The 24,222-nt window shown below is 41.3% G+C and overlaps 1 protein-coding gene across 2 annotated transcripts in view; it reads left to right on the top strand.

Annotated features, from left to right (window-relative positions):
* Positions 1 to 601: 601 nt before the first annotated feature.
* acvr2ba (activin A receptor type 2Ba) overlaps positions 602 to 24,222 on the top strand; it is a 38,251-nt gene continuing 14,630 nt past the window's right edge. The window contains exon 1 of one of the 2 annotated variants that reach the window (XM_072712258.1): positions 602 to 1,133. In XM_072712258.1, the coding sequence (XP_072568359.1) occupies positions 1,082 to 1,133 (52 nt within the window). In that variant the 5' untranslated portion in view covers positions 602 to 1,081. Of the gene's footprint in view, positions 1,134 to 4,850; positions 4,956 to 24,222 lie in introns of those variants that run through there. The other variant, XM_023823802.2, reaches the window with a different exon arrangement.

Here is a 24,222-nt window from a genome sequence, read left to right as displayed (position 1 = left end):
CTGTTATTTGCCCTCAGATTACTATGGTAGGCTATATAAACATTATCATCAGAAAACAGAACAAATAAAACGCTGGATGCGTAATTGGCACACAGATGGCGTGCAGTTCTTTATTTGTGTTCATATATTGCAGTTTTTCCCTGTCTAGAGAAAGGGATAATAATTTTGTATGATAGTGATGCTTTTCTAGTTGCAGGGTCAGTCGGAGAATAGTTCTATCACTGAAAACATGCTGGTTATTCCAGCGTTAACTTAAAAAAATCATACAAGGCACGGACGTCTAATAAACGTAGGCTACATCAGAAACTGTTAAATGTATCTGATCAATAATCAAAATATCGTGCATTTTGTTTTAATGTATGGTATCTAACAGTATTTGTGGTTACTTTTACCCACCAATGCATCTCACCTCCCTGGGGAACTGGTGAAAATTGCGTGTTCATTCTTTATGTTACATTTACCGTGGGTGTTTATGATAACGTATTCCAATATATGCCGCCGATTCCCGGCGACCCGTTTCGGGATTCTCTCCCCAGTGCAGCCTCGGCGTTGACAAACATTAGTGCGCTCCCCCGGACCCCCATCGCATACCTTCCTTTGTATTTAAACATCCGGGTTTCCCGGCTGGCTTACGCTCACCCTCGCCTCAGAAGCCATTTTGGACCCGGTTCAGCAGCTCGCATGTCAATTTGAGACCCAGAGTCGGACCATTCAGTGCTCAGGAGAAAAAGCGGCGGACGCGGCTCGCAGGACCGTGAGAAAAGCCCCTTTCTTTATAATGGGCAGCTCCTTTCCACCCTAATGGAGGCAAAATCCAGGAGTTGATCGCCCCATCGTGGATTTCTTATTCAGAATTGTGAAGTTTTTAAAATTATTTTTTAATTTTTCACATGTGCAATTTTCTTGCGTTGGGAGCTATATTCGACAAAAGCAAGCCAAACTCTCGGAGCGCTGGTCAGCGGAGGCCCCGGCTGCTCCGGCTCGCTGTGCTGGTGCTGAGCGGCTTTGTAATTGTTTGAAAAAGGACGTGCAGTTTTAGGAAAGGAGAGTGCATTTGTCCTTTCGCTGCGATTGAAGGAATATGTTCGCCTCTTGGCTGACTTTTGCACTTCTTTGGGGAACTTTTTGCGCAGGTAAGCCTCCGGTTTATCCGCCTGATATAGCGCGCTGGCTTGCTGTTTAGTGGATTATAGGGCAGTGCATTTAAAATGCACATTTATAATGACCACGGCTTCAGATGGACTAACAAAACAAATGGATTTGTGTTTTCGCCGCTACTCTTGTGATGACAATATCAACCTTCTAACCACACATGGACAATAATATAAGTATTTTAGATATTATCTTTATTATTAATAAGAAATATTTGCATCGGCTACATTTCAGATCTTGCTCTAAATGGACAGGCAGTGAGCTGCCCATGCATGTTTTTATTTTCCCATTATTTCACAATGCTCAGTCGATAATAGCAGATTTTTAATGGGAACAGAGCTCTCTCTGTAACAGGAGGTAGCTATAACACTTTGACTTCTGCTGCGACTTTTAATGATGGGAGCTCTACACGTGTTAACTATCTAACGTCGTGTATTTACACTCAGAGTTTTACCCTATTTACGATCGGTTTATTTTGATCATCTTCATTGTTGTGGCCGGGGGTGGGGGTGCTGTTACTAGCATTAGCCTCACGCTTTTGAGTGTGTTTTGCCTTTAAGTTACTGAAAGCCTTGGGATCTTTCACCGATTGCCTTTGGCAGCTGTCCCTTTTGTTGTGTTGCTCGATTTTTTTCGTGACATTACGTAGTTTTCTCCCTCGTAAATGTTTATTTTATTTAAATGTGTATAAAAGGGGGTGTTTAGCTAGCATTTTTACTTGCCTAGGTTAGAGACGTCAGAGGGACAAAGATGAAAGTGAACGGGGGGCGCCTGCGCTTTACCCGCCTCTCGCATGGTAATTACAACAAAGTTATGAAATCCTACAACTGCACTTTTTACTAAATTTGTCGCTTTTGACATTTGACGTTTTGAATGGCTTGTATTACAATGACAGGGTACGACTGGGATATTTCTTTGTGGCAGCGTTATGATGATTAAGCCCGGATTACAATGATACAGAAATAGATCAGATCCTATCGGATACAATGATTTGATGATTGTGGTAACAACATTACGAAAAACACCAGGATAATGAAAAGTCGTCCTATTATTAGATCTGTGCCAGATCGTTCCGGTCAGGACTGTAACGTTTTTATATTGATATTTTCTGGTCTGTTTTGAAACATTTTGTAATTTTTCTTTTTCATTTTTTTTTTTTTTGTATTTTGAAATTTAAAAACTCAAAGGAAATGCTTTAAATTAAGAGCTCTCTCCAAGAATAAAGTAGACTTCAGCAATCTGTTGAAATATTTGTCCTGCATGAGGAGCTTTGTTGCTCAGTTCCCTCCTTGTTGGAACTACAGTGGGGGATGGGAACTTTTGTAATGGGTTGTATTTAGAAGGGGGGAGGCTTTTGTGCATGTTTTTAAAGCAGAAAAGAGTGTTTGTTTCATTGTCTCAATCTATATCAATACCAACCTCAAGACTGTACACTTAAACACCACATTGCTGCCTTGCATGTTCTGAGTCTTACAGAATTTTAATATGGCAAAGGGCTTTTATATTTTTCTTGTTGGAACATGTAGTTATCAATTTGAGAGATTTTCACTAGACATTAATTTTTTTTTAAGAATTATTGTCTTAACTAATCACTACAAACCTATATTTTTTGCATGAAATTTAGTGATGTATAATGAGCTTGTGATAGTCTTATACGTTTTTCAAATCTATAGATGTATATAAATGTAAATACTGGAGTGAGCATTGACTGTGGGTTTCAGGATTATGGGCCAGTTCTCTCAGTTGGGGAAATGTTTACTATGTATTAATCTATGTTAGTGTTCTTCACTAAGTTTAATGACATTTTGAATGCAGCGGTGCAGCTTATTGCAATATAATGTAAGTAGGGCTGTCACTCTCGATTATATTAATATCAATCTACCGATTTAATCTGAAGATTCCTCACGCAATCAGAGATCTTGTGTATAATATAAAATATGCAATTTGTGCAAAGCAGGAACTGACCAACCACTACAGGGTGCTAATTCATTGCCACACAGCCAATTTTGGCACTTGTACTAAAACATTTTCACTCAGTCATAGGAAACAAAACTTAGCAAGCCTTTTTGACTTTTTTTTTTTTTTTTAAAAGTCTAGTTTACCGACGTTGCTTTTTCATGAGCTCTTTAGGAGCTCTCTGGGCCAATAATTATTCTTGTGCTTGCTGTTGTACTCACTCAATAGACCATGTGGTGCATTTCTGTGAAATTTAACAAAAATAAGTGACGTAAGGTGAACCGGAACTGGTCACAAAAAGACATTTGTCTTCCGCTGCTTGGATATATTTGTACTGCATGAATATGACTGAGCAAAAGCAAATGATTTGTCATGATTGCTTTCTGTCTGTTGGCAACACAACCAACCTATTCAACAGACTCCATTGGTGGATCATTTTTATTTGGCTATACAGGCCTGGTGAATTTTCAACTACTAAATATCGCAAAACAGTCAAATGTTGCAATGTTTAACTTTTACCAATATCGTTCAGCCCTACTCAAAACACACAATACGTCCTCAAAAAATAATATATGGATATTATGTAGGCCTTTGTTTAGGCGATGGGACCAACTTTTTGTTCTGGAAGCAATTATTCTGACACACAGGAATTGCAGAAAGAAAATTATGAAAAGATGATTTAAGTCCACGAGACGACAAAGGCTAAGTGGCTCCTAGAGGTTAAATGGCAAACATCTCTGGCTAACCTCACATTATTGGGTGAGTCCGTCAAACTTGAATGTCATCTTCTCCATGTATTTGTAGTGATATTTAAGTTCCGCTCCCTGATACTGACGGACTGCATTTCCATTCACTTTTGATGTGAAATGCTTCCGCACAACAGCTACTTCTGCTCTTATTCGCACCTTCTTCCCCTTTGTGCTCTCTTCCTTCCACCATATTGCCAAGTAATCGAGAGGGAAAATCTTAATTGACGTTTTTTAATAACCGCGTAATCGTGACAGCTCTAAATGTAACTTTCAGGTGTCATCTACTGAACAGTCAAATCAAGCTTGACATACTTTTGCTTGGGGAATTGAGTTTAATTAAATTTGCTCAAGAGGTATTGGGTAGGATCAGGATGTTACACAGAACAATGCCACCGGGAACATTTTTTCTCAAAATTCAGAAAACTATTTGTATTATTGTTTCTGATGTAATACTGTTCATTTGCAGCAGTATATAAATGTCTTCTATACAGTCCAAGCCAATATGCAAAGTTAAAACACCCTAAATAGTAAAATATTGCACAGTTTCACCAGCCCCTTCACAATTCTGGCCTCTGTGATGACTATGACAGAGCATACTTGTGAGGGAAGTTTAAGTCCTGCTTGGAGTGGTAACAGATACCTTGTTAATATTGTTTATTTTGAAAACTGCACATGCTGTCACATGGTGTGACAGGTCTTTGTCCTTCCAGGCAATGGGTGTTTCTAAATCCCAGGCTAATACTGTTTTCTCCTGTGTGCATGATTGTTTTGTGGCTTTCCCTTCAGACAAATGTCTTTGTTTGCTGCGGTTCAGTCGACCGCAACTGGACTTTACTGGGCTGCGACGGTGCCAGCCCTTCCCCTGGGCCACCGGTCGCCTTTCGCCCACGATTCCGCGCACATGGCGGATTGGGCGTCCGCCGTCTATGCGTGTAAGACGACGTGTTTTTGGTGGAGGGGGGGGGGACATGCTGTTGTAGCAGGATTCCTACGATTACCCAATGGCTAAATCGACAGGGATCGTGAGTGATTTGGTCACATGGCTTCATGAAGAGAGCTATAGTGAGAAGGGTCTTCGGTGTTCCCCGGGAGGGTACGGTAGGTATGGCGTATTGTAGCTACTTCACCGTAATGCTTCCCTTTTTTTTGCGTTTTGCTGTGATGGAGTGCTGTGCCATGGGGGGAAAAGCGGGTGGGGGCAATGTGGGGAGAGGGGGATGGGCTGTTTGAGAGTGCAGGGATTTAAAGAGACAGTGTGTTTATGTTCACATCAAGTAGGTTTTGCTACAATTGTTTTTTATAATGAAGAGGGGGGAAAGACTGCTATGATCTCACAGTAAATGCAATGCCTGTGCCATTACTGAGATTTAATGTGTATAACAATGGCCTAAAAAAATAAATGATTTAAAAGGGGCAATAAATAAATAATTTAGTAGCAGATTTATTATGCGTCTGTTCTAGTATAAATACTACAATCGGATAAACAGGTAGAAATATAAAATTTTCAGGCTGCACAAGTAAAACTGAAGTACTGAGAGATCCCTTGTATGCGTTTCTTCTTTTACCCGGCGTGATGTATTATTTAAACGTTTGTTTTGTGTGTGTTTTTCTGCATCGCTTTTAGGCTGCAAATTGACCATAACCGTGTGGCGTGCTCTAATTGCGCAGTGAAATCCGAGCTCTGTAGGGTAGTCACGTTTGCCCGTGATTAATTAATTTGCTAGATTTGTTTACGTGACCGGTGCAAGCGCGCCGACCCGGAGGTCATTGTGTGTAAATACGTTGGGTGAGCCGGCCTGCACTCGACGCGCGGAAATTCATAAATCTCGCAGGTCCTGCGGGACTCCAAAGGAATTCAGGACAGAAGCTTCTCTGTCTTGTTTAAACGGGGTGCATTTTGGCTTTTACATGATGGGAAGGTCCCCTTTGATGTCTTGGAGAAATATTGGCAACTTTTAAATTATCTGAAAGATTCAACTAAGTCATAATCTGTCTGGTGCCCCAACTGATAGATTTTGACCATGTAACATTCCTCCTCTGCCAAATTTCACAAGCCAGGCATTTAGAATTCTTCATATTGTTAAGCGTATACTTATGGTTAATCCAAAAGATTTGCTCCTAATGTAGCTGAATAGATATTTAACACAACTTTTCACAGAAAACAAATGGCTATACCTGAACTAACTGAACAACACAGGTGACAAATAATTATATTATGTAAGTGCAATATATTGATCATATTGATTTTAATGAATTGGTTTTGTTGGGTGATGAATGGCAATAAATCATCAGTGTGCGTTTGATCTTTAATGTAAATTTGTATGCGGTTGTGGGTATCTTGTTTTGTTTGTGTCCTCTGGGAGTATCTTGCTGTGTTTGTTTGTTTCTGCTCCCCACACTTGTGCCACAGATGTGGTTCACAATGGGGCGTCAGAATCCACCTATCTTTCACTGAGAGTGTGTGTGGATTAAAAAAGGAGCTTTTTTATTATTAAATAAGCAATTATCCTGGATATAGATCCTTTATTTCCAGTGCCATACAGTCATTCTTTTTTGTTCTTCTGAATTCTACAAGATGTATTTCGTAAACAAGCTACATGGACACATTTGGTTATGTCATTTTCCCAAATGTCACGAAGGAGGAAAGTTTGATGCTTTCTGATCCTTGGTTTCCAATGAATCCTTGTCTTAGGCAAAGGCGTGATCTTTGGGGCATGGAACTGACAGTGACTTGGTGACAGGATGAGAAAAGGCTAATTTTAATAACCCTCAAGCGAATCTGATGTCATTAGGTCTACATTCATACCAAAGTGAAGTTAAGGAATTGTACATGACAATGAATTTTGGCAGAGCTTAGTCGTTTAGCAGCTGTAATCTAATACTTCTCCTTAATGTCCTAAGATCCATTATTTACACAGGTAGGCTACGCTTAGCTTTCGATATTTGTGGCTTGGAGTTGAGTTGCTAATCGATTGCTGATCTAGGCTAAAAAAACACAATAGTTGGGGGTGAAAGTCATCTGGAGCCACTGTGGATGGGCTTTTAAGTCTAATATTGGGGGACTGAGTGAAATGTCAATCAATGGCAGCTTTGAAGCACATGGTTCTGTTTGAAACATTTAGTGGAGCGTGAATCAGTGCATGATTTGTTTTTAGACACTAAGCTATTTAAAATCTTGCTAAATGCTGCTGTAGTGCACAATGTGAATATTTGTGTTTATAATGGTCTCTGACATGGATTCATGCTGATGTCTTCTAATCATATCGCCGTATAATATTTTAATGATGTATTCTTCAACTGGAGAACATGGAGTTATCTTCTGATTTCTTAATTCACATATGCTATTTTTAGAAGGTTGAGTCAGGCAGTCCCCAGGTTGCAAACGTGGTCCATCCCCTAAGCCTGTCTTTAAAATTTGAATTTGTAGGTAAGTCAGAAAAATAATAGAATTTGTAATGATAATTAGACAATGGTTAAAAAGTAACTACATGTACTGTACTCTGCCTTGAGCCGATGTATCGCTGAAACTGCAATGTTTGTGTGTCACAAAGTACTGAATGCATTTGGTATTACGAACAATTGTATTTAAGCAGAATATTTAGTATTATAGGCTTTATGGCATCCCGTTTGTAAGTACATGCTGTCTGTAAGTTGCATTCTTAACCTGGGCACCGCCTGCAATGCATGTATTGGTCTGCTCTGTTATAGCTATAATGTGAAGCAGAAAAGCTCTCTTTAACCGTTCTTGGAAGAAGTACTTAACTGCCGGCCGGGAGGATGTTTCGGAGTTCTTGCCATAGTTCCTTTTTGTTTTTCTTGTTTAGAGCTTGGCTTTGCTGTAAGGACAAAAGGCAGTCTGTAAACATGTCTACTGTGGAAGTGCTGCTTTGTTATTCTGAATGGAGTTTATATGTGCCGTGGGACTTCCGTGATACCAGCCTTCCCCCTCCATGCCAGTCTGCTTTTCTGCTCCATGGCTAAATTAGCCTGCTAGCGCCCCATGCTGCAGCAGCTGTCGATAGACATTTTTGGGGGAAGCACGGGAACAGTTGGTGGTTGGGGGGGGGTTGAAAAACGAGTCAGGGACAATATTGAGTGGGGTTATGCAAACAGCCCTCTGGTCTGGGGTTTGTTTCTGAGTTTTAACACAAGTGGTATGTCGGAAACTTCCCTTGCATTTGGTGTTCCTGCTGGTGTTTAAACTAGGACAATTTCCATGTCCTCAAGAGTGATCACTGCTCCTTTGTCTTCCCCTTTGCCAAGTCTTCCTAACCTCCTTGTTAGTCAAAAGATGCTTGGCTTCAATATTCCACTCTCCTGTGTCTAGATACAAATGCCTGTTCCGGTGCCCGGCTGTTGAAGCCTGTCGTTTTAGCTTTTCTTTGCCCTGTAGCAAAATAAGCCATAAAATGATACTTCCTTTTCATGGTCATCGAGTGAAGTTTGTCACGGAAGCAGTTTTCCTATAGGGAGCGTATTTCTTTACAGCTGGACTGGGGCTTGGTAGGCCTGTTATGTGGATCTGTTATGGGGGGGGGGGGGCGCCGTACATGGTCAGGTGTAACGGGAATATGGGTTTATTTTAAGAGGCCAAACTAACGGGCATTTCAGTCCTCTTCAGTGTCAGGTTAACAATGGTGCTGTTAGTTCTATTTCTACATTGACGGTGGGTGGGGGGTTAAATATGAGCTAGCGTTTCAGAGTTTGGTGTTGGGGTGTTTACACGATGAAGGAGACTGAGCAGATCAGATAAGCAGTTCTTTACAAAGAATGTTCCTGGAATATTTTTGTCAAGGAAAACTGTAGTCCATTTGACATGTGGGGAGTTGCCTGTTGACACTTATTGGGACTATTAGGGATGGGCCGATCCACATTTTTTCAGTTCCGATCCGATTCTGATACACAACTGCTGATACCGATACAGATTCAGATACAAGAGCTCTTTTTACTTTGTTATACTTTATGTAATTTTTCTTAAGCTAGAAGATACAGATGGAAAAATGTATGACAAAATATATTTAGCTAGGCTACTACAAACATACATAATGTACTGTTCCACCTCGTTTGTACGTCTTGTTTTAAGCGTTTTTGAGGCATTTGCAGTTCAATATGAATATCTTCAAAGCAAGTATACACAAGTGGCGAATGGTTAGAATTTTTACATAATTTTTATCCCATTGGCGTGAGCTCAGTTACACTTCGTTGCGATGGCAGCCCCTCTTGTATCACAAGCTGCAGCGAGTTTGCAAGACAGTCCAGGTTAGCGACTCCCAAATCATCCATTGCTTTTTTTTGTCTCGCAGTTGCGTGTGCTTTAAGTGGGATTGTTCATTAAACGCTATTCCCACCTCTCAAAACTTTATTTTACAAATGTTGTAAATCGCTGTGCTACTGGTTTTTGTTAAAAGCATAAAATACTTCCAGATCGTCACGTCTTATCTTACGCTCCTCGTACTATGAAGAGTTTAACACGAAAATAGGAGCTATCTTTTTAGAGATTGCCAAAAACAAAATAAGTAACTATAGGACGTGGATCGGTCACGCATGGCCGATACCCGATCCATCAAATAGGTCTGGATCGACGCTGATAGCGATCCGAATATTGGATCGGTGCATCTCTACTAGATATGAAACGGTATGAATAGTTAATATAAATATAGCAACCAATATGATTGTGGTTATCAGTATTATTACGACCAGAGCATGTGAGCGGAGTGGAGCGGTGAGAATTTCCGCTTCTCGCTCATAAGGCTGTTGGATCCGCCCGCTCCTCCGCTCGAGTTTGCACTAAGCCGCTCCACTCAACACCGCTCCTTGCTCCACAACAATTTCCTCCCGCTCCAGTCAAATCGCTCCAATTTAAAATAGGGACAAATAATCTGCATGCCTAATAAATGTCACCTTAAACCGAAGCCTTATATCATAAAGAAATATGAGCAACGGCAACATGGTCACTCAGAACATAAAGTATTTTTTTTAAAACAACATATAGGCAACAACAGACAAGTTTGGCAATGGCATTTCACACAAAAATAGGCCTAAAAATAAAGAAGTCAGTGGGCTTAATAGCCTAAAGAATATATAGGCCAAGCATCCACGTTTTAAATTCCTCAAATTTTTTTCTGTTGATGCTGCTGCTGCATCTCTCTGTAAAATGCAAAAAAAATTTACTTTATAGATTTGATATGCTACAACCGTATAAAACTTGCTCACGTTTTTGCTTTGGCCTCTGCGTGTTCACGTAGCACACTCTCATGTTTCTGAGAAAGGTGTCTTTTTAGATTCCAAAGTGAATCTTTACTCACTGAAACAGTTTCACCACATTGTTCTTGCTCTACATTATTGTCATCTATACGTTTGATAGGTCATACAAGTGTACTATTCTTATCAGTTTCCTTTGTGAAATACTGAATTACATCTCGGCCAATTTGTGTAACAGTCTTGATAATTGTACAGATGAATTCTGGGTAGATTTGGGCACGCCTCAGAGTCGTAGTGTGAGCGGTATCGGAGCGAGACAGAGCGACCGCTCCAGCCTTAATTAAAAAACCGCTCCGCACTCTGACCAAATTCCACCTGCTCCACTCCTCGCTCAAGCTCCGCTCCACTCTGCTCACATGCTCTGATTTAAGATATTGTTAAAATGTGCTGAAAATGTTCAAAAAGTACTGACACACAAATCTAAATAATTTTGGCAAGTTTTCTATTGAAAACCACAAATAAAACAAGCAACACTGTACACTTTTTGTTTGCATAAACATTAAAATGTTAATATAGTAAACAATGTCAATCACATGTGTAAGTATATGAAAACCATATCTGTCCCTACCTTCATTGCGACTTCAGTGCTTATCACTTCACATGTGGAATGCTCCGCTAACCAAATATATTAAGCATGAGGATACAGCAAACATCTTAAGAAGTTCTATCGGTTGCTGGTCAATAAACAAGGTGGACGTGTGTCCTCACTTGTGAGAAATAGTCCGACTTTTTCTTCCAATTTCTACAGCATACAGTTAATTGTTGTCAATAAAATTAACTTAAATGGTCAGGTTGATTTTCTGAAGGAAAATTAATCATTTAGATTAGTCGATCAATTGATAAAAATAGCCGATAGATTAATCTATTGAAAAGTTGTTAGTGGCAGCCTTGGTTGTTTTGTGTTTCTAATTAATGATCCAGTAATATTGGAAGTGGATGAAAAACATTTGAAATCATGTAAAGTGAGTAACAAAAAATCAGAACTGAAAGAACAATAGGAATCTTTCTCTAGGATAACGAAGAAATTCTGGTAGCTCACGGATAACTTGCGAGCCAGTGCTCCTAGGAATGTTAGCCTTGTACTACTCGGAATGGTTGTGTAAGCTTGACTAGGGAGTAGCGAGGTCAGTGTCTGGATCACCCACGGTTGTGAAGCAGGGGTTGGTCAGTCAACTGGGCTGAGACCTGGATCTGAGATGATAAACTTATGGATTATGTTGTCGATATTGGTGCCAATATGTGGCTTTTCCACTGTCACAAAGAATCAAGCCATACCTGAGCTACGAAGCGACAGTTTCCATTGTAAATGAGGCGAGCCATACAAAGACCCATACCCACACTGATACTGTCCTGCTTACTAGCAGGGCTGAAAGCAGGACTAAACCGAGCAGATGATGTAACCACCACTTGTTTGGTTGGAATGTACTGAGAAACTGGTTGTCTAAGTCAGTGTTTCCCAACCCAGTCCTCGGGGAACCCTGGACAGTCAACATTTTTGTTCCCTCCCAGCTCCCAGCCAATCAGGAACACTGAATACCTGGTACAGGTGCACTGGGAGCTGAGAGGAAGCAAAAACGTGGACTGTCTGGGGTTCTCCGAGGACTGGGTTTGGAAACACTGGACTAACTTGATATGCATGGATATTCTGAAGGAAAAAAGATCATATTCTATATAATATTATTAGTAGTGTATCACATTACGATGTATTGATGCATTTCCAATAAAAAGGGAACTTTAAAATTTCCAACCTCCTGCTTAAAAAAGAACTGCAGCATGGCTGAATAGAATGGATTTGTAATGTAAATTTATGAATCCTAATTCCACTAGCGTTTGATGCTAACATAAAACGGTGATTCTCACAGACATGCTAGTGGAAAATAGCACATAGTAAATCATGATGTGCCCCATGTGAACAGTAAACAAGTGTCTCTTTGCTCTTGAATCCTGGCTATGCCTTTACAGAGCCAACCCTTCTGCAGTGGAAAATTGAAGTGAGCTGGAACCGAGTTGTAACTAGTGTTTCTTCGTGATAGGAGTTGGGAATGGCCTGGTTCCTGTATGCCAGTGGAAAAGTGCCATAAGACAAACGTATGTGACATGAAGGGTCTCCCTAGCTTTTATTAGACGTATAGCAGACAGCGTGTTTGTAACAGTTCTTTATTGATATTCATTGCAGTTTCCTCAGTTGAGCTGCATCTCTAGTATCCTCCTCTTTTACCTATTTCCACCAATATAGAGCCGGTTCTGGTGCTGGGCTGGTTCTTGCTTGGTGCCTTTTGAGAACCAATTTCCACTGGTTTCAAAAAAGATCGGAAAGGTTATTATGAGGCACAAGTGAGAGTAAATGAATTCCGTATTTTAAATTAATCTATCAGTCAATCAGTCGATTAATTAACCAACTAACCAATCAACCAATTGATTGATTATGATTTCTTTCGGATTTTTAATTTTTTATAAGCTGCTGAACCAAAAAAAAACAGAGACAAAGGTCTCAGTTTTCAGAGTATTACTATATAACCTGTATTGCTGCTAATGCCTTGTCCACACGTACACGGGTATATTTTAAAATGGTGTTTTTTCATCCTCCGTTTAAAAAAATAAATAATAATCCCCTTCCACATGAACATTGTCTTCTAAAAAATTTTCCATCCACATGAAACCGCTATAACATGAAACCATTATAACTCTAACCGTACTGCCATGTTAGCCAATCAGAAGCCTAATTGCCAGTCCTGTTAAGTTGAAAACCATGGCGTACATTCCGACACCTGTGTTGATCAATATAATGCGAGAGTGACTCAACATTTATCTGTACACATGTAAGAAGTCCTGTCAGCAAGGTTAGCACAAGCACTATTTTGGCTAAGTCCGCCATTGTTCAAACTCGCCTAATGTATACAGCAAACAGCGCACGCTCTGACTTAAAGTGGACAACAACGCACAATCTGACGTTTCGAGCCAAAAACTGTTTTCCCTGTTTACATGTCAACGCTGAAAACAGTTTCTTAAAATCGTCACCCTGGATGGAGTTTTGCAAAAGCTCCGTTTTCAGTGACCTGAGACGCCGTTTACGTGTGGACAAAAGCCCAAGACGTATAGAAAAAGGTACGTTTTAAAATATACCTGTGTACGTGTGTATAAGGCATAAGACTCCCCCGTCTTTGTGTGTGAGTGAGTTTATTCTTGCTCGCTGTTTTACTGCTGTCCTTCGAAGGATCGCACAGTAAAAGTGTCTGCTAAAAATTGAACTTTGCTGTCTGCCTCAGGATCTCTTCGCCACTCAAGCTCCACAATATTTTATATATTTGACCTTCAACATTCATTATTTATTATTAAATCTGGCCAGCTGACTGATCTTACATTTTTTTTATTCTGTAGAAAATGAAACATTATTGCACTAATAAGCTGGCAAGTTGTTTCACTGCTGGCACTGGGGATATCAGATTAAATTATATTGGTTAGAGATTGAATTTTCCGGGTATGCGGACAGTTTGGACACGACAGCCCGTACCACTTTTGCTGAATATTACGGTTCCAAATTCTCAGACTAGCTTTTCTGTGGTGCCGTGCTGGAGCCATGTTTTTGTGGTGGAAAGGCGTGGAACCAGTTCTGGGCTGAGAACAAAGCCCAGTACTGGCTCCAGTACCACATTGGTGGTAACGGTATTTATGGCTAAGGGCCCTTAGGGATAAAAGCAGTAACCTCTTTTTCCACCAAAGTTCAAGAGTCACTTGCATTAATTATTGTGATTTTATATAAGTAGCCTATGGTTTTGTCCAGAGCCTTATCTGCATTTTTTAAAATTACTATTTTCCATAAGTACTGTTGGAGAAGGTTTTAGTCTTTAAAGGTTTTAGTGAAACTGTACATTTTGCTTTTAATAGGTTCTTCTATGGTCATTTGACTAGTAAGACCGCAAAGTCACAAACCATAATCAATATCTAGTAGGGGCGGCGCGGGGAATTGATTCTGTTACAAACCGCGATTGTTCAAGGAGCCGATTTTATCATTGCCAGGAGAGTTAAGAAATTGATTTCTAAACATTAGGCATGGGTTACTGAAATTACGTTGTTTACGTTTGGTACTGCTAATATATTTGCTCATTTGCACGCAGCCTGATTTTGTCAAGGGACTGACATGCATGAGTTTGGCACGATGCTATCATATGCCGATACTTTTCCTGCACCATCCTAATTTAAAGCCACAAATAACTGCGTGTGTGAAATGTAAACTTTTCATTGAATATCTCTGTAGCTCTTCCCTGAACACTAAGAACAGTTTTGAAACAAACTGAACTATATAAACCTTTTTTAAATTCCTCCCTCGGGTTTCACCTCACTTTGTGTTTTGCTCTCATTGGCTGTAGCTCGTCACCGCACTCATTGCCAGTTGCTCTCATTGGCTGTAGCATGTTGCCGCACTCATTGCCAGTTGCTCTCATTGGCTGTATCATTTCACAGCACTCATTGCCAGTTGCAACACTTTTCATGCTACAGGATTTGGAGTTTCTGACAGGTCCAGATATTTTCCCTGCTAGATTGTGTCTTTGAGCTAATAGTGATCAAGTGCCGATTTGCCAGCACCGAGCGAATGCTGATTTGCTTCAATTCTTGGCCTTTTGTCGGTGATCGGCAAAAACTTGCCAAATGGAAAATCGGGGTAAAAATCATTTAGTGTGAATTTAGCATTAGTGCATTAGTTATTTTATTTTTTAGCCTGGTCTAAATTTCCTGCCAAAAGCACACACTTGGATGATGTCTAAAATGAGTTGGCAAGTTGGATGCGTTTCCAGAAAAATATCCGAATCCGGTAGTACAGAGCCGACAGACATTCTTAGTCTTAACTACTGTCTCTCCCTGTCATTGGCATAATTTATTGGGAAGCTAAAATGTTGCCAAACTGCTGATTTAAGTGATGCGGGAGGACCTTTGAGCTCTCTAGCACTAGCTGTAACCAACTCAAAGCCACAATTAGCATAATGTTTTTATTAATAGAAGTCCTTTGTTGTCCACACCAATTTGCTGAGCTGTAGGTTGGTTTCTCTGTTTCACTTTGTTGCTATGTCGTCCAAAGTCACAGGCTGCTGGAGCTTGTTTTGGGATGTTAACGTATTTAAGAATCTGCAGATCATGATCCCCCCCCCCCCCCCCCCCCCACACACACACACACACACACACACACACACACACACACACACAAATGATGTCAAGGACAGCAGCAGATTAAAGGTAATTGCATATTGATTGGTGATGGAGGTGTTTTTTCTTCCAGGAGTGGCTCATGTTCTGGGTAGTAACCCAAGGGGCTCTGCCGATCAGCTATACGCTCGAATCATCCCTGGCGCCTTTTGCTTTAGCATGATACCATTTCCACTCTGCGACACATCTCTGCCGTTTCACGATGCGCTGCAGCATGGTGCCCAAAGTGCTGTGATTTGTCTCCCCGCTAGCTAAATGAAGGGAAGGATCAATACTGGCAATTTTACCCTTTCATCGTGTCGTTCACTAATGCTAATGTACGAGTTGACGGCTTGCCTCCTGTGGGGAAGGCCTCAGGTTTGACCGTCTCTATCATCACATGAAGGGCTTTTTTATTTTTTATATATATATATATTCATATATATATGAAAAAAAACCAAAATTATTACGTGTTTCAAGACATCATTTTCTAATACCATACTAGATTCTGGATAATTTTTCTTTTTCTTTCATTGCTCGTTATTTTCCCTGGATTTTATTAATTTTCTTAAAGACTAGTTTGGGCATGATGGACTATGACAATTTTAAATGCTATCATTGCAAAATTTTCCACATGCCTTTAGAAATTTCTTAGGGGAAAATGTGGGGTGGGGGGGGGTATTTCTGTCTTGCCATGCCAAAATTAGAAACGTTTGTATTTATGTTCTCAGAAGGCATTTAGCTATTCCAATTCCTGCAGCTATCAAAGGGCTGCCTCATGCCGAGTGAAAGGAATCAGCTTTCGACCTTAATTTACCTTTCTCATGACCAAGCGTGCCCCAGTATTCGTCAGAAGTAGAGTAATTCTATTTTGTTTTCCTTAATTTTTTTTTTTATGTTGTGGTTATGCGGTTGACTTGTGGTTGGGTCTGTGCCAGCAGCTATAAATAGAGTTGTGTAATAAGAGTGAGCTTCTGAATGGGGGGTGGGGTGGGGTGGGGGGGTTGCGGTGCAGGGAAAGCCCTTTTTGGTATCCAGCTGGCCGGCTGCCAGCAGTGGCTGGGGGCGGTGGAGTGTTTTGGAAGTGCTGTAGTGAGGAGCCTGTAGAGTGGGGGTGTGTTTTTTTTTGTTTTTTTTTTTCTTTTTCTTTTTCTCTTCCCTCAGTATGAATCAAAACATTTTTGTTTGGGTTTCTTTAATTCTTCAGTTTAGACACAATGAAGTGTCTCTTCTTTCAGCTACCCCTAAACAATTGATTAGAAACCGAGCCCATTTTGTAGTAGCCTTAAGAACATTTCTCTCTAATGTCCTGTATGCTGCTGAAGGTGATGCGTGCGATTTGCTGCTAGCATTTTGAGATGCGTTTCCAATAGAAACCCTATGATACGTTTGCTTTCAAGTCAATGTCAGTTAGCTTTTAAATGAAGGATTTTGTGAAGTCTGATTTTATATATATATATACGTATTTTATATGTATATATATTTTATATGTATATATATATGTATATATATGTGTGTGTGTGTATATGTATATATATATACACATATACACACACACACACTTTTAATTTATATTTTTAAATTGTGACAGAATCAAATGGAGGAAATGCAGTCGAACAATGCAATATGTTTCTGTCTTGCATATACATTTTATTTTTGCAGAGGGAATATTTTGTATGGTAAATACATTTTTGTAAGCATGATGTTTAAACGTATCTGGATGGTTAAATGTTGAAAATAGTTCCTACATTTAATAGGCACAGTTCAGTGCAATAGAATTTTGTACAAGAAGGCTACGCATTTTGAATACTTGATTTTTAGTTGTATCAGTAACGTGTTAAAAAAAAAATATTGAGATGTTGCACTGAGAAGGCTTGGGGATATTTCTCATGCCGTTTTCTTCCATAGGATCACCTACGGATGGAGTAATGGTAACATTTTCTTTTAAACCCCACTGGCGATGAGCGTGTATCCAACACAGTGTGCTGCTTTTTTTTAGGAGACTAGTTACAGGCGATATTGCGCAGTGCGCAGTGCGCAGTGAACACCCTCCTAGGGGAGCTTTTCCTTTATTTACACAGTTCATATTTTAAAAATGGCTATTGACTGGAAGACATTTAATACCCCCCCCCAACCCCCCCTTTTATATATCAGCTAGTGCAGCCTTCTCGAGGTTGAACGTTTAGCTCTATCAACGCAAGTACAGTTTGTTTTGGGGATGGGCTATGGTATCATCTTGGAAAAAGTCGATAGCGGGTCTCATCTGCTGGCAGGGGCGGTAAGAGTTTTTTCAGCCATCAAACGCACTACAGAAAACTCTAAGGCCTTTCATTAGTAATAGCCGTTAGATAGCAGACAGCTGCTCGATTCTGAAATTGCCTGCTTTGAGCAATTCATCCTAACCCGAGCTAAGCGTTTTGCATTGCATGCTGGGAGAAATCCCGAAAGATTCACCTCTCTAACTGGCAGCTGTGCTGATTTTTAAACAAGGCCTCTGACAGGCAGGCGAGCAAGCTGAAATTATGCATATACCTATTTTTAGGCAGGTTTATGGATGTGCGCAGCAAGTGTAGCTAAACTTGCGCTTACGCGTAGTGTCGAACAATGCGTATCTACTCCAAGCGGCATACTGCAGATAATGAATCGCCCACAGTAAACCACACGTGTCCTTTGTGTTCAGTGGGCTGGCTCATAGATTCAGTTCATTTACTGAGAGAGCATAAGCATGGAGGGCTGTCGCAGGAACGTTCCAAAGGTCTGTTTGTTATTGTACTGGCGGAAAACCAGCCTGCTGTTTAATTTTTTTTCCCCCTTTCCCCCCAGTCTGTCAGACAGTGGACCGGTGTGTTGAATCGAGGTTATTTGTGCAGAAAGGCGATCCCTGGGTCAGTGCCGTAATAGAGCTGTAAAGAACTGGGTCGGTCCGTAGCCATTGTTATCCAGTACTTTGGAGGGTTTTATTCTTTGTGTACGTTTTGCTGATTTACTCGGGTAGCTTTTTGGACCTGAGGTTAAATACTTTGGTCAAAAGTTCTTTGACAGGAAGATAAGATGGGACTTCATTGATTGTCCTCAAGGGGAAAATTTTTGTTGTTCACCAACTGTACACAGATAAATGTTTAACAGACAAATAAGTCCAAGCCCAATATTTCTCCCTTAAGTATATCTATAATTAAAAGTAACAAAGAAGTGTATAAGTACAGATGCTCCTCTACTTACGAATGAGATACGTTCCGAACGGCCGTTTGTAACTTGAAATGTTCATAAGTCGTCATTTAACATCATTTTAAAGGTATACGCAAGTATAAAGAACTAGGATGCTGGTAGTTCGCACACTACACTGGGAGTAGCAGCCAGAAGTCGTACTACCCGGAATTGACGCGCAGGAAAAAAAAATGGATGTTGTGGACAGGAAACGGGAGCCCAATGAACACGGTTTGGACTTGCAGTCCTCTTTGGTTGTATGTCTGAAAGTTCGTAAGTAGACGAGTGTCTGTATTGTGTATTGTGCTGATATTAGACAGGGAGGGTCTACCATTGACTTTGAAAGGTCGATGTTTTTTTTTTTTCTCCACTCTTGTGCCCTTACGACGTTCACTTCCCATCTTTGTAATCCTTTTAATATGAGTTTATAGATGCACATTTGGAAATCTGCGTAACTAACTTCCCATTTCTTTGTCCCCCAAAGTGCATGATGGGTAACTTTCACAAGTTAATTGCTTGCTTCGTTAAGAAGTAACTAAATTAAGAGATTAGCAGGGTCTTTGATGACCTCAGCCTTTCAGAAATCGCCCGGCCTTTAGATCCATCCCCTACAACCATATCCAGTTTGATGTTTAAATTATAAATGAAGTTAAAAGGTCTCGCTGTCTTGGCAAAGTTTTTGAAGGGTTTTAAGTCAGTTTCTGCATGAATCAAACCGTTGCCTCACTATCGGTGTGTATGAGGCCGCTTTGTTTCATGACCTCATTCTTTCTTCTATATTTCTACACTTTAATGAAGAAACAGACATCCAGTATTACAAACTGCCATTTCAAATATTTTACACATTTGGAAACATTATGAACCATTCTCCTTCCCTCTTACAGCCCCCCCCCCCCCCCCCCCCCCAAAAAACACAAACACCCACACAACACAGCACTGCATATGGAAACCTTGCTTGTGCGTCGTTCCATCGGATTCCTTCTTTTGTAAGGCGTTTTACTTGTGAGTAATATCCCTTTGGATCTCGAGCTGAATGTTTACCCTGCATTCTCAGGACTGATTCAGAGTTAAGTGTTCATTTTATGGTTTGGCGTAATGCTTACATTTTTAAAAGGTCTTGTGGGTCACGTTTCTAGTCAAAACGACATGAATTGGATTTTGCCTTCCTTTTGGGGCCCCGATAGCATTAAAGATCTTCAGATGTTTAGCAGACTGAATGCTTTTCGCCCATTGGTGGTGGGGGGGGGGGGGGGGTGGATGGGATACGGAGGACACGTCCCCCCCGATGTGGAGAAGGGGGGGGACTATCCCCCACAATATTATCATATATAATATAATTATTGGTTTACAAAAGAAAAATGCGATAAATATATCTCATTGCATAATTTAATTCTTTTTTTCAGTTTTCACCTAGATAACCTCTAAACTTGTGTGCCGGGAGTGCGTGTCACAAAATCATGGCTGCAACTTATATAGTTGGGAAGCATGTCCCCAGTCGGCAGACACTCGCTTCCAGATGTGCGAGCACAGCTTTGTGTCTAAAGTTAACTTGTTGAAGACCTTGTATGATATCCAACAGTTAATCAATAAAAGAATATGTGAAATGGAGGAAACACCATAAAATTACTCCGGTACCAGAAACCACAGTGCATGGCCTGACATACATGGCAGAATCTCGCAATTTGTGCGTAATTTTAATAAGTCCCGCAAATTCAGCGTACATAATGTGGGACAGTACCCCAATTAAACTGCCGTATTAGTGAAGATCAGGTCAGGTCTGCTTGAGGAGCATGTGCTGGCATGGTGCGTTACCATGCCCACCACACAACGAAACATGAATATCAGTGGAAATGGAAAGATGAATATTTGATATACTGTAATTGTAACAGCAATACTTAACGAATAAAAAAAAATATATATATATTTTAACAGTGCCACTACAGAATCGCCCTATAGTGCGACGTGACGTCACACCTCTGGCCCTGATACACCCGTCCCCCCACCAATGTTACTATGAAACCCACGCCCCTGATTACCTGCTCTGCGATCCAGTCTCCGGGTTCGAGGGGGAGTGTTATGGTCAGCCCAGGTAGTGCGTGTGCCAAGGAACAACGCGCAGTCATTCGCAGGTGCATTGGTGGGGCATGGAAAAGCTGGTGCCAGTAGCTGGCTGGCACCGCACCCACTGGTGAGTCCTCGGCACAGTGGCGTGCCGGTTTGCGGGCCAGGGAGAAGGGTGAAGATCCCAATTGCCACCCACCCCCTCACGTAGCCTGATGGGCCTCCCTGATGTTGTGTGTGGAAAGGGAGAAAAGGCTAAAATTAGCTTCTGCTTAAAACCTCTGCTTGTCTTTCAGGTTTTTTTTTATATATTTGTATTCAATGTTCAGATTGATACCACAAATTAAGTAATTAAATGCTGTAAGGTAATTAAGGCATTTCAAAATGCCAAACGGGAAACCCATGAAACCGGAACAATCCATTTCCACAGACGCCTGTGGGGATGGTTACCCATGGTGCTGCTTAGGAAACCTCTATTAAGTGTGCCTGGCATTTTATGGGACGTATATTTATTGGTGTACAAGTGTACAGATGAACATTTTACTGTCTTCATTTATAGCTTTGCATGGTTTTGGTTTAAAATTGTCCCTCATTTATTACGTTAATTTGGATCGTTTCCTTGTATTAAACAGTAGGCCTACATGTACGGATCACTTTTCTAAACTACTTCTTTTTTTAAAACTTTTTTTGTTTTAGTGATTATTTATGTACTGGTTTGTTAGTTTATGCATCTTTTTGAGGCGGCATAAAATTTCTGTCATTTCCACAGCCAATGTCAAAAGACTGAAATGGGCCACCTACTGGTTCTGGGTGTCTTTTGTATTCTGTGCATCATAGGTGCGTGGGGTAAGCTAGGAATTTCAAGAAAGTATTTAATTTGTTTGTGTTTTATTTGTGGGCCCAGGTGCAAAACAACATTGGTGCCTTTACTGGCTTCTGTCTGTGCGAATCTTCTGTGCTTTGAATCATGTGCCGGTGAGGATTCGACCCGTGACCTACTGACCTTGTAGGCAGTGGCATTTCGTGTCCTGTGCCCGATTGGGTATGGGGGTGGGGAGACGTGTATATTTAATTTGGATATCGACAGCCCACCCCACCCCCCCCAACCCCAATAAGTAGACTTTTATATTTAAACTTTGAAGATGTGTCCCCTCCTCAGCATGAAACACAATCTCTTACGCCGTTGCTTGTGCCTGTTGAGTCGGTGGCAATTTGACTTCCCCCCCCTCCCTCCCCCACAGTTGATAATGCGACACGCTTCCCACCTCCGTAGCAGCATGGAGTCTCATTACTCTACGCGTCAGCATTGTCCAGCGTGGCCAGTCGGAGGAACAAGGTCGTCGGAGGTCGCTGCCCTCCAATCTGCCTTAATAATAAATACAGTGCCTCTCCTAATGGTGTACTTCTGAGGCTTTCTCTGTCAGATGGGCGATTTGGGAGCTCAAATAGGACTTCAGGCATGGGGCTAATGTCCAGCTATTAATTATTAACAGTAGATATCAATAGTGGTAATAATCGTATATTTTCTTAGCCTGCCTTAGCAGTTAGTGCCCCCCCCCAATCGTAGCGATCAGGACCGCCACTAGAGATTCATGAAAAGGGGTGTGAAGTCTGATGTCTGCTTTTAATGAAAAAAAATGAGAAAACGCAGTTTAAACGAATTGGTGTGCTTTTATTTGTGGCGGTCATTTCTGCAGTTGTTACACCAGTCAGCTGCAGAGTTCAGTTGATCTTCTCCAGCCTTTTTTATTCCCCAAGTCCAGAAGCCCCCGCTTCTGGTTTTTGGCCCCAAACGTGTCGGAAAGGCCCCTAGCGGCGAGCTAAATGGACCGGCAATGAATTTCGAGTCATGCGAATCTTGGCACTGCACCCAATCGTACACTTCATTCGCTGCGACCTCTGTGCCCCTGTTCGGATGTGAAACGAGGCCGTCTGTGCAGGGGGGGGGACAATCCGATCATATGTTTTTGTGCACGTTGGGGGGTCTCTTGCTGCCCCACTGTGGGGTGAGGATGACTGACTGATCCACTATGAAAGTAATATTTCCACTTGTGCTTTGGAGTGACAAGCAGAGCGATGAATTCAAAATAGCCACTATACAGAAAGAGCAGGTTTTCAGCCTTGTTTATTAAGTAAAACCATTATTTGTCCAGATTTTATGCATAGTAATGAGTTTCAAAACAACCTTGAAGTCTGCCTTTATTGGAAGCATCTTGACATAACATTTTCAATGGCAGCTCATTCCCCACATTCTAGTTTCTTTACTGGGTAGAGTGGTGACTCAGTGGGTGGCGCTGTGGCCTCGCATTGCCGGGGATCTGAGTTTGATTTCCTTCCCTGGCACTGTGAGTGCGGACCTTCTCCCCACTGTACTTCGCATTCCACCTGTCATTCAGAAAGTAGCGGTTAAGTGAGCTGGTGTCCGTGGTGTGTATCCTGTGATGTACTGGCGTCCATCCAGAGTGTCCCCCTCCTCGCTCCCTGGGCTTCCCGGGTAGGATTCCAGCTCCCTGCAGCCCCGTACTGGAGCCTTGGAAAATGGATGGATTAATTTATTTACCTTTTAAGAATGAGAATTCCTCTCACACAGCTTAATTGCCGTCTTTTCATTTGTTAGCGGTGTGACTTTAAGCTAGGATTACCTCATGCCTCTGTAAACAAGCTCTCTGCAAGAGCGCATTCTGATGTGTGGGGGGCAGGTAGTTAACACTATATTTAGCTGGTAATACTGAATCCAAAGATGGATCGACAGGAGGAGTTGGGGGTTCTTTGGTACTGCTTTTATTTTTATATGACCTTCTAACCTCTGGTGTAGTAGTACCCTGAAAGGGGGGGGGGGGCCCTTAAGGACAGTGCTGGGGTGGTTGAATACACAGAGGCGGGTGTGTTGTTTCGGGGGCCCCTCTCAAAAGGGCACTTTGGGGCCACCCACCCCCTTGTCCCTCCCTCGGTTGTTTCAAAAGACGAAAAGGCTATCAAGTACAGCCAGAAGATAATAGCTAGCTGGCTGGTTACTAGAACATGCAGCTTCAGCATCTCCTAAATAAGGAACATATTTATTTAGTGTGGTGACTGTTTGTGGCCAATGGGGGGGGGGGGCGACAAACCACAGGGGCCCCACCCACATGCATGGTTTGAGTGGTGGCGAATGCAGTCGCTGTGAATACATCACATGTCATGAACGGGAGCAGAGATAGGTAGAAAAGCCTTTGAGAAGGGAATCTGTGTAAAAATTTCTGTCACTTGTTTTTAGTTAATGTTCCTATAATAGGAGGAGTGACTGAGTGCAGATAATGACTCTGCTACGTTGTCTTTTGGGTTAAGTTCATGTCGGGTTTGTTGAATACCAGTAAAATTTGCTGCTATGTTCAAGACAACATTAGCTCTTTAGAATAACGTTTAACTACCATCAAAGGTGAGGTAGCATGTAGCTTTACGGTTGGTGTGAGTAGACATCTGTAACTTATCCTCATCCTTGAAATGTTTTAATTATGCTGTTAATTTTTCTGTCAAATAGGGGGAAGCTGGTGCTGAGGGATTTAACAGTTGCTGCTCGATGCGAGGTTGTTACGGTTTGCAAATGAGATTTCAGCAGCCAGTTAAAATTCCTTCCACAGATTGTTGTTAGTGTTATGCTGTTGTTACAAGGTGACTGAACCAT

Source organism: Paramormyrops kingsleyae, chromosome 1, assembly GCF_048594095.1.
Source record: "Paramormyrops kingsleyae isolate MSU_618 chromosome 1, PKINGS_0.4, whole genome shotgun sequence".
Taxonomy (NCBI): domain Eukaryota; kingdom Metazoa; phylum Chordata; class Actinopteri; order Osteoglossiformes; family Mormyridae; genus Paramormyrops; species Paramormyrops kingsleyae.
Note: the sequence above shows the minus strand (reverse complement) of the source record. Positions and strands in the feature narration are given on the sequence as shown.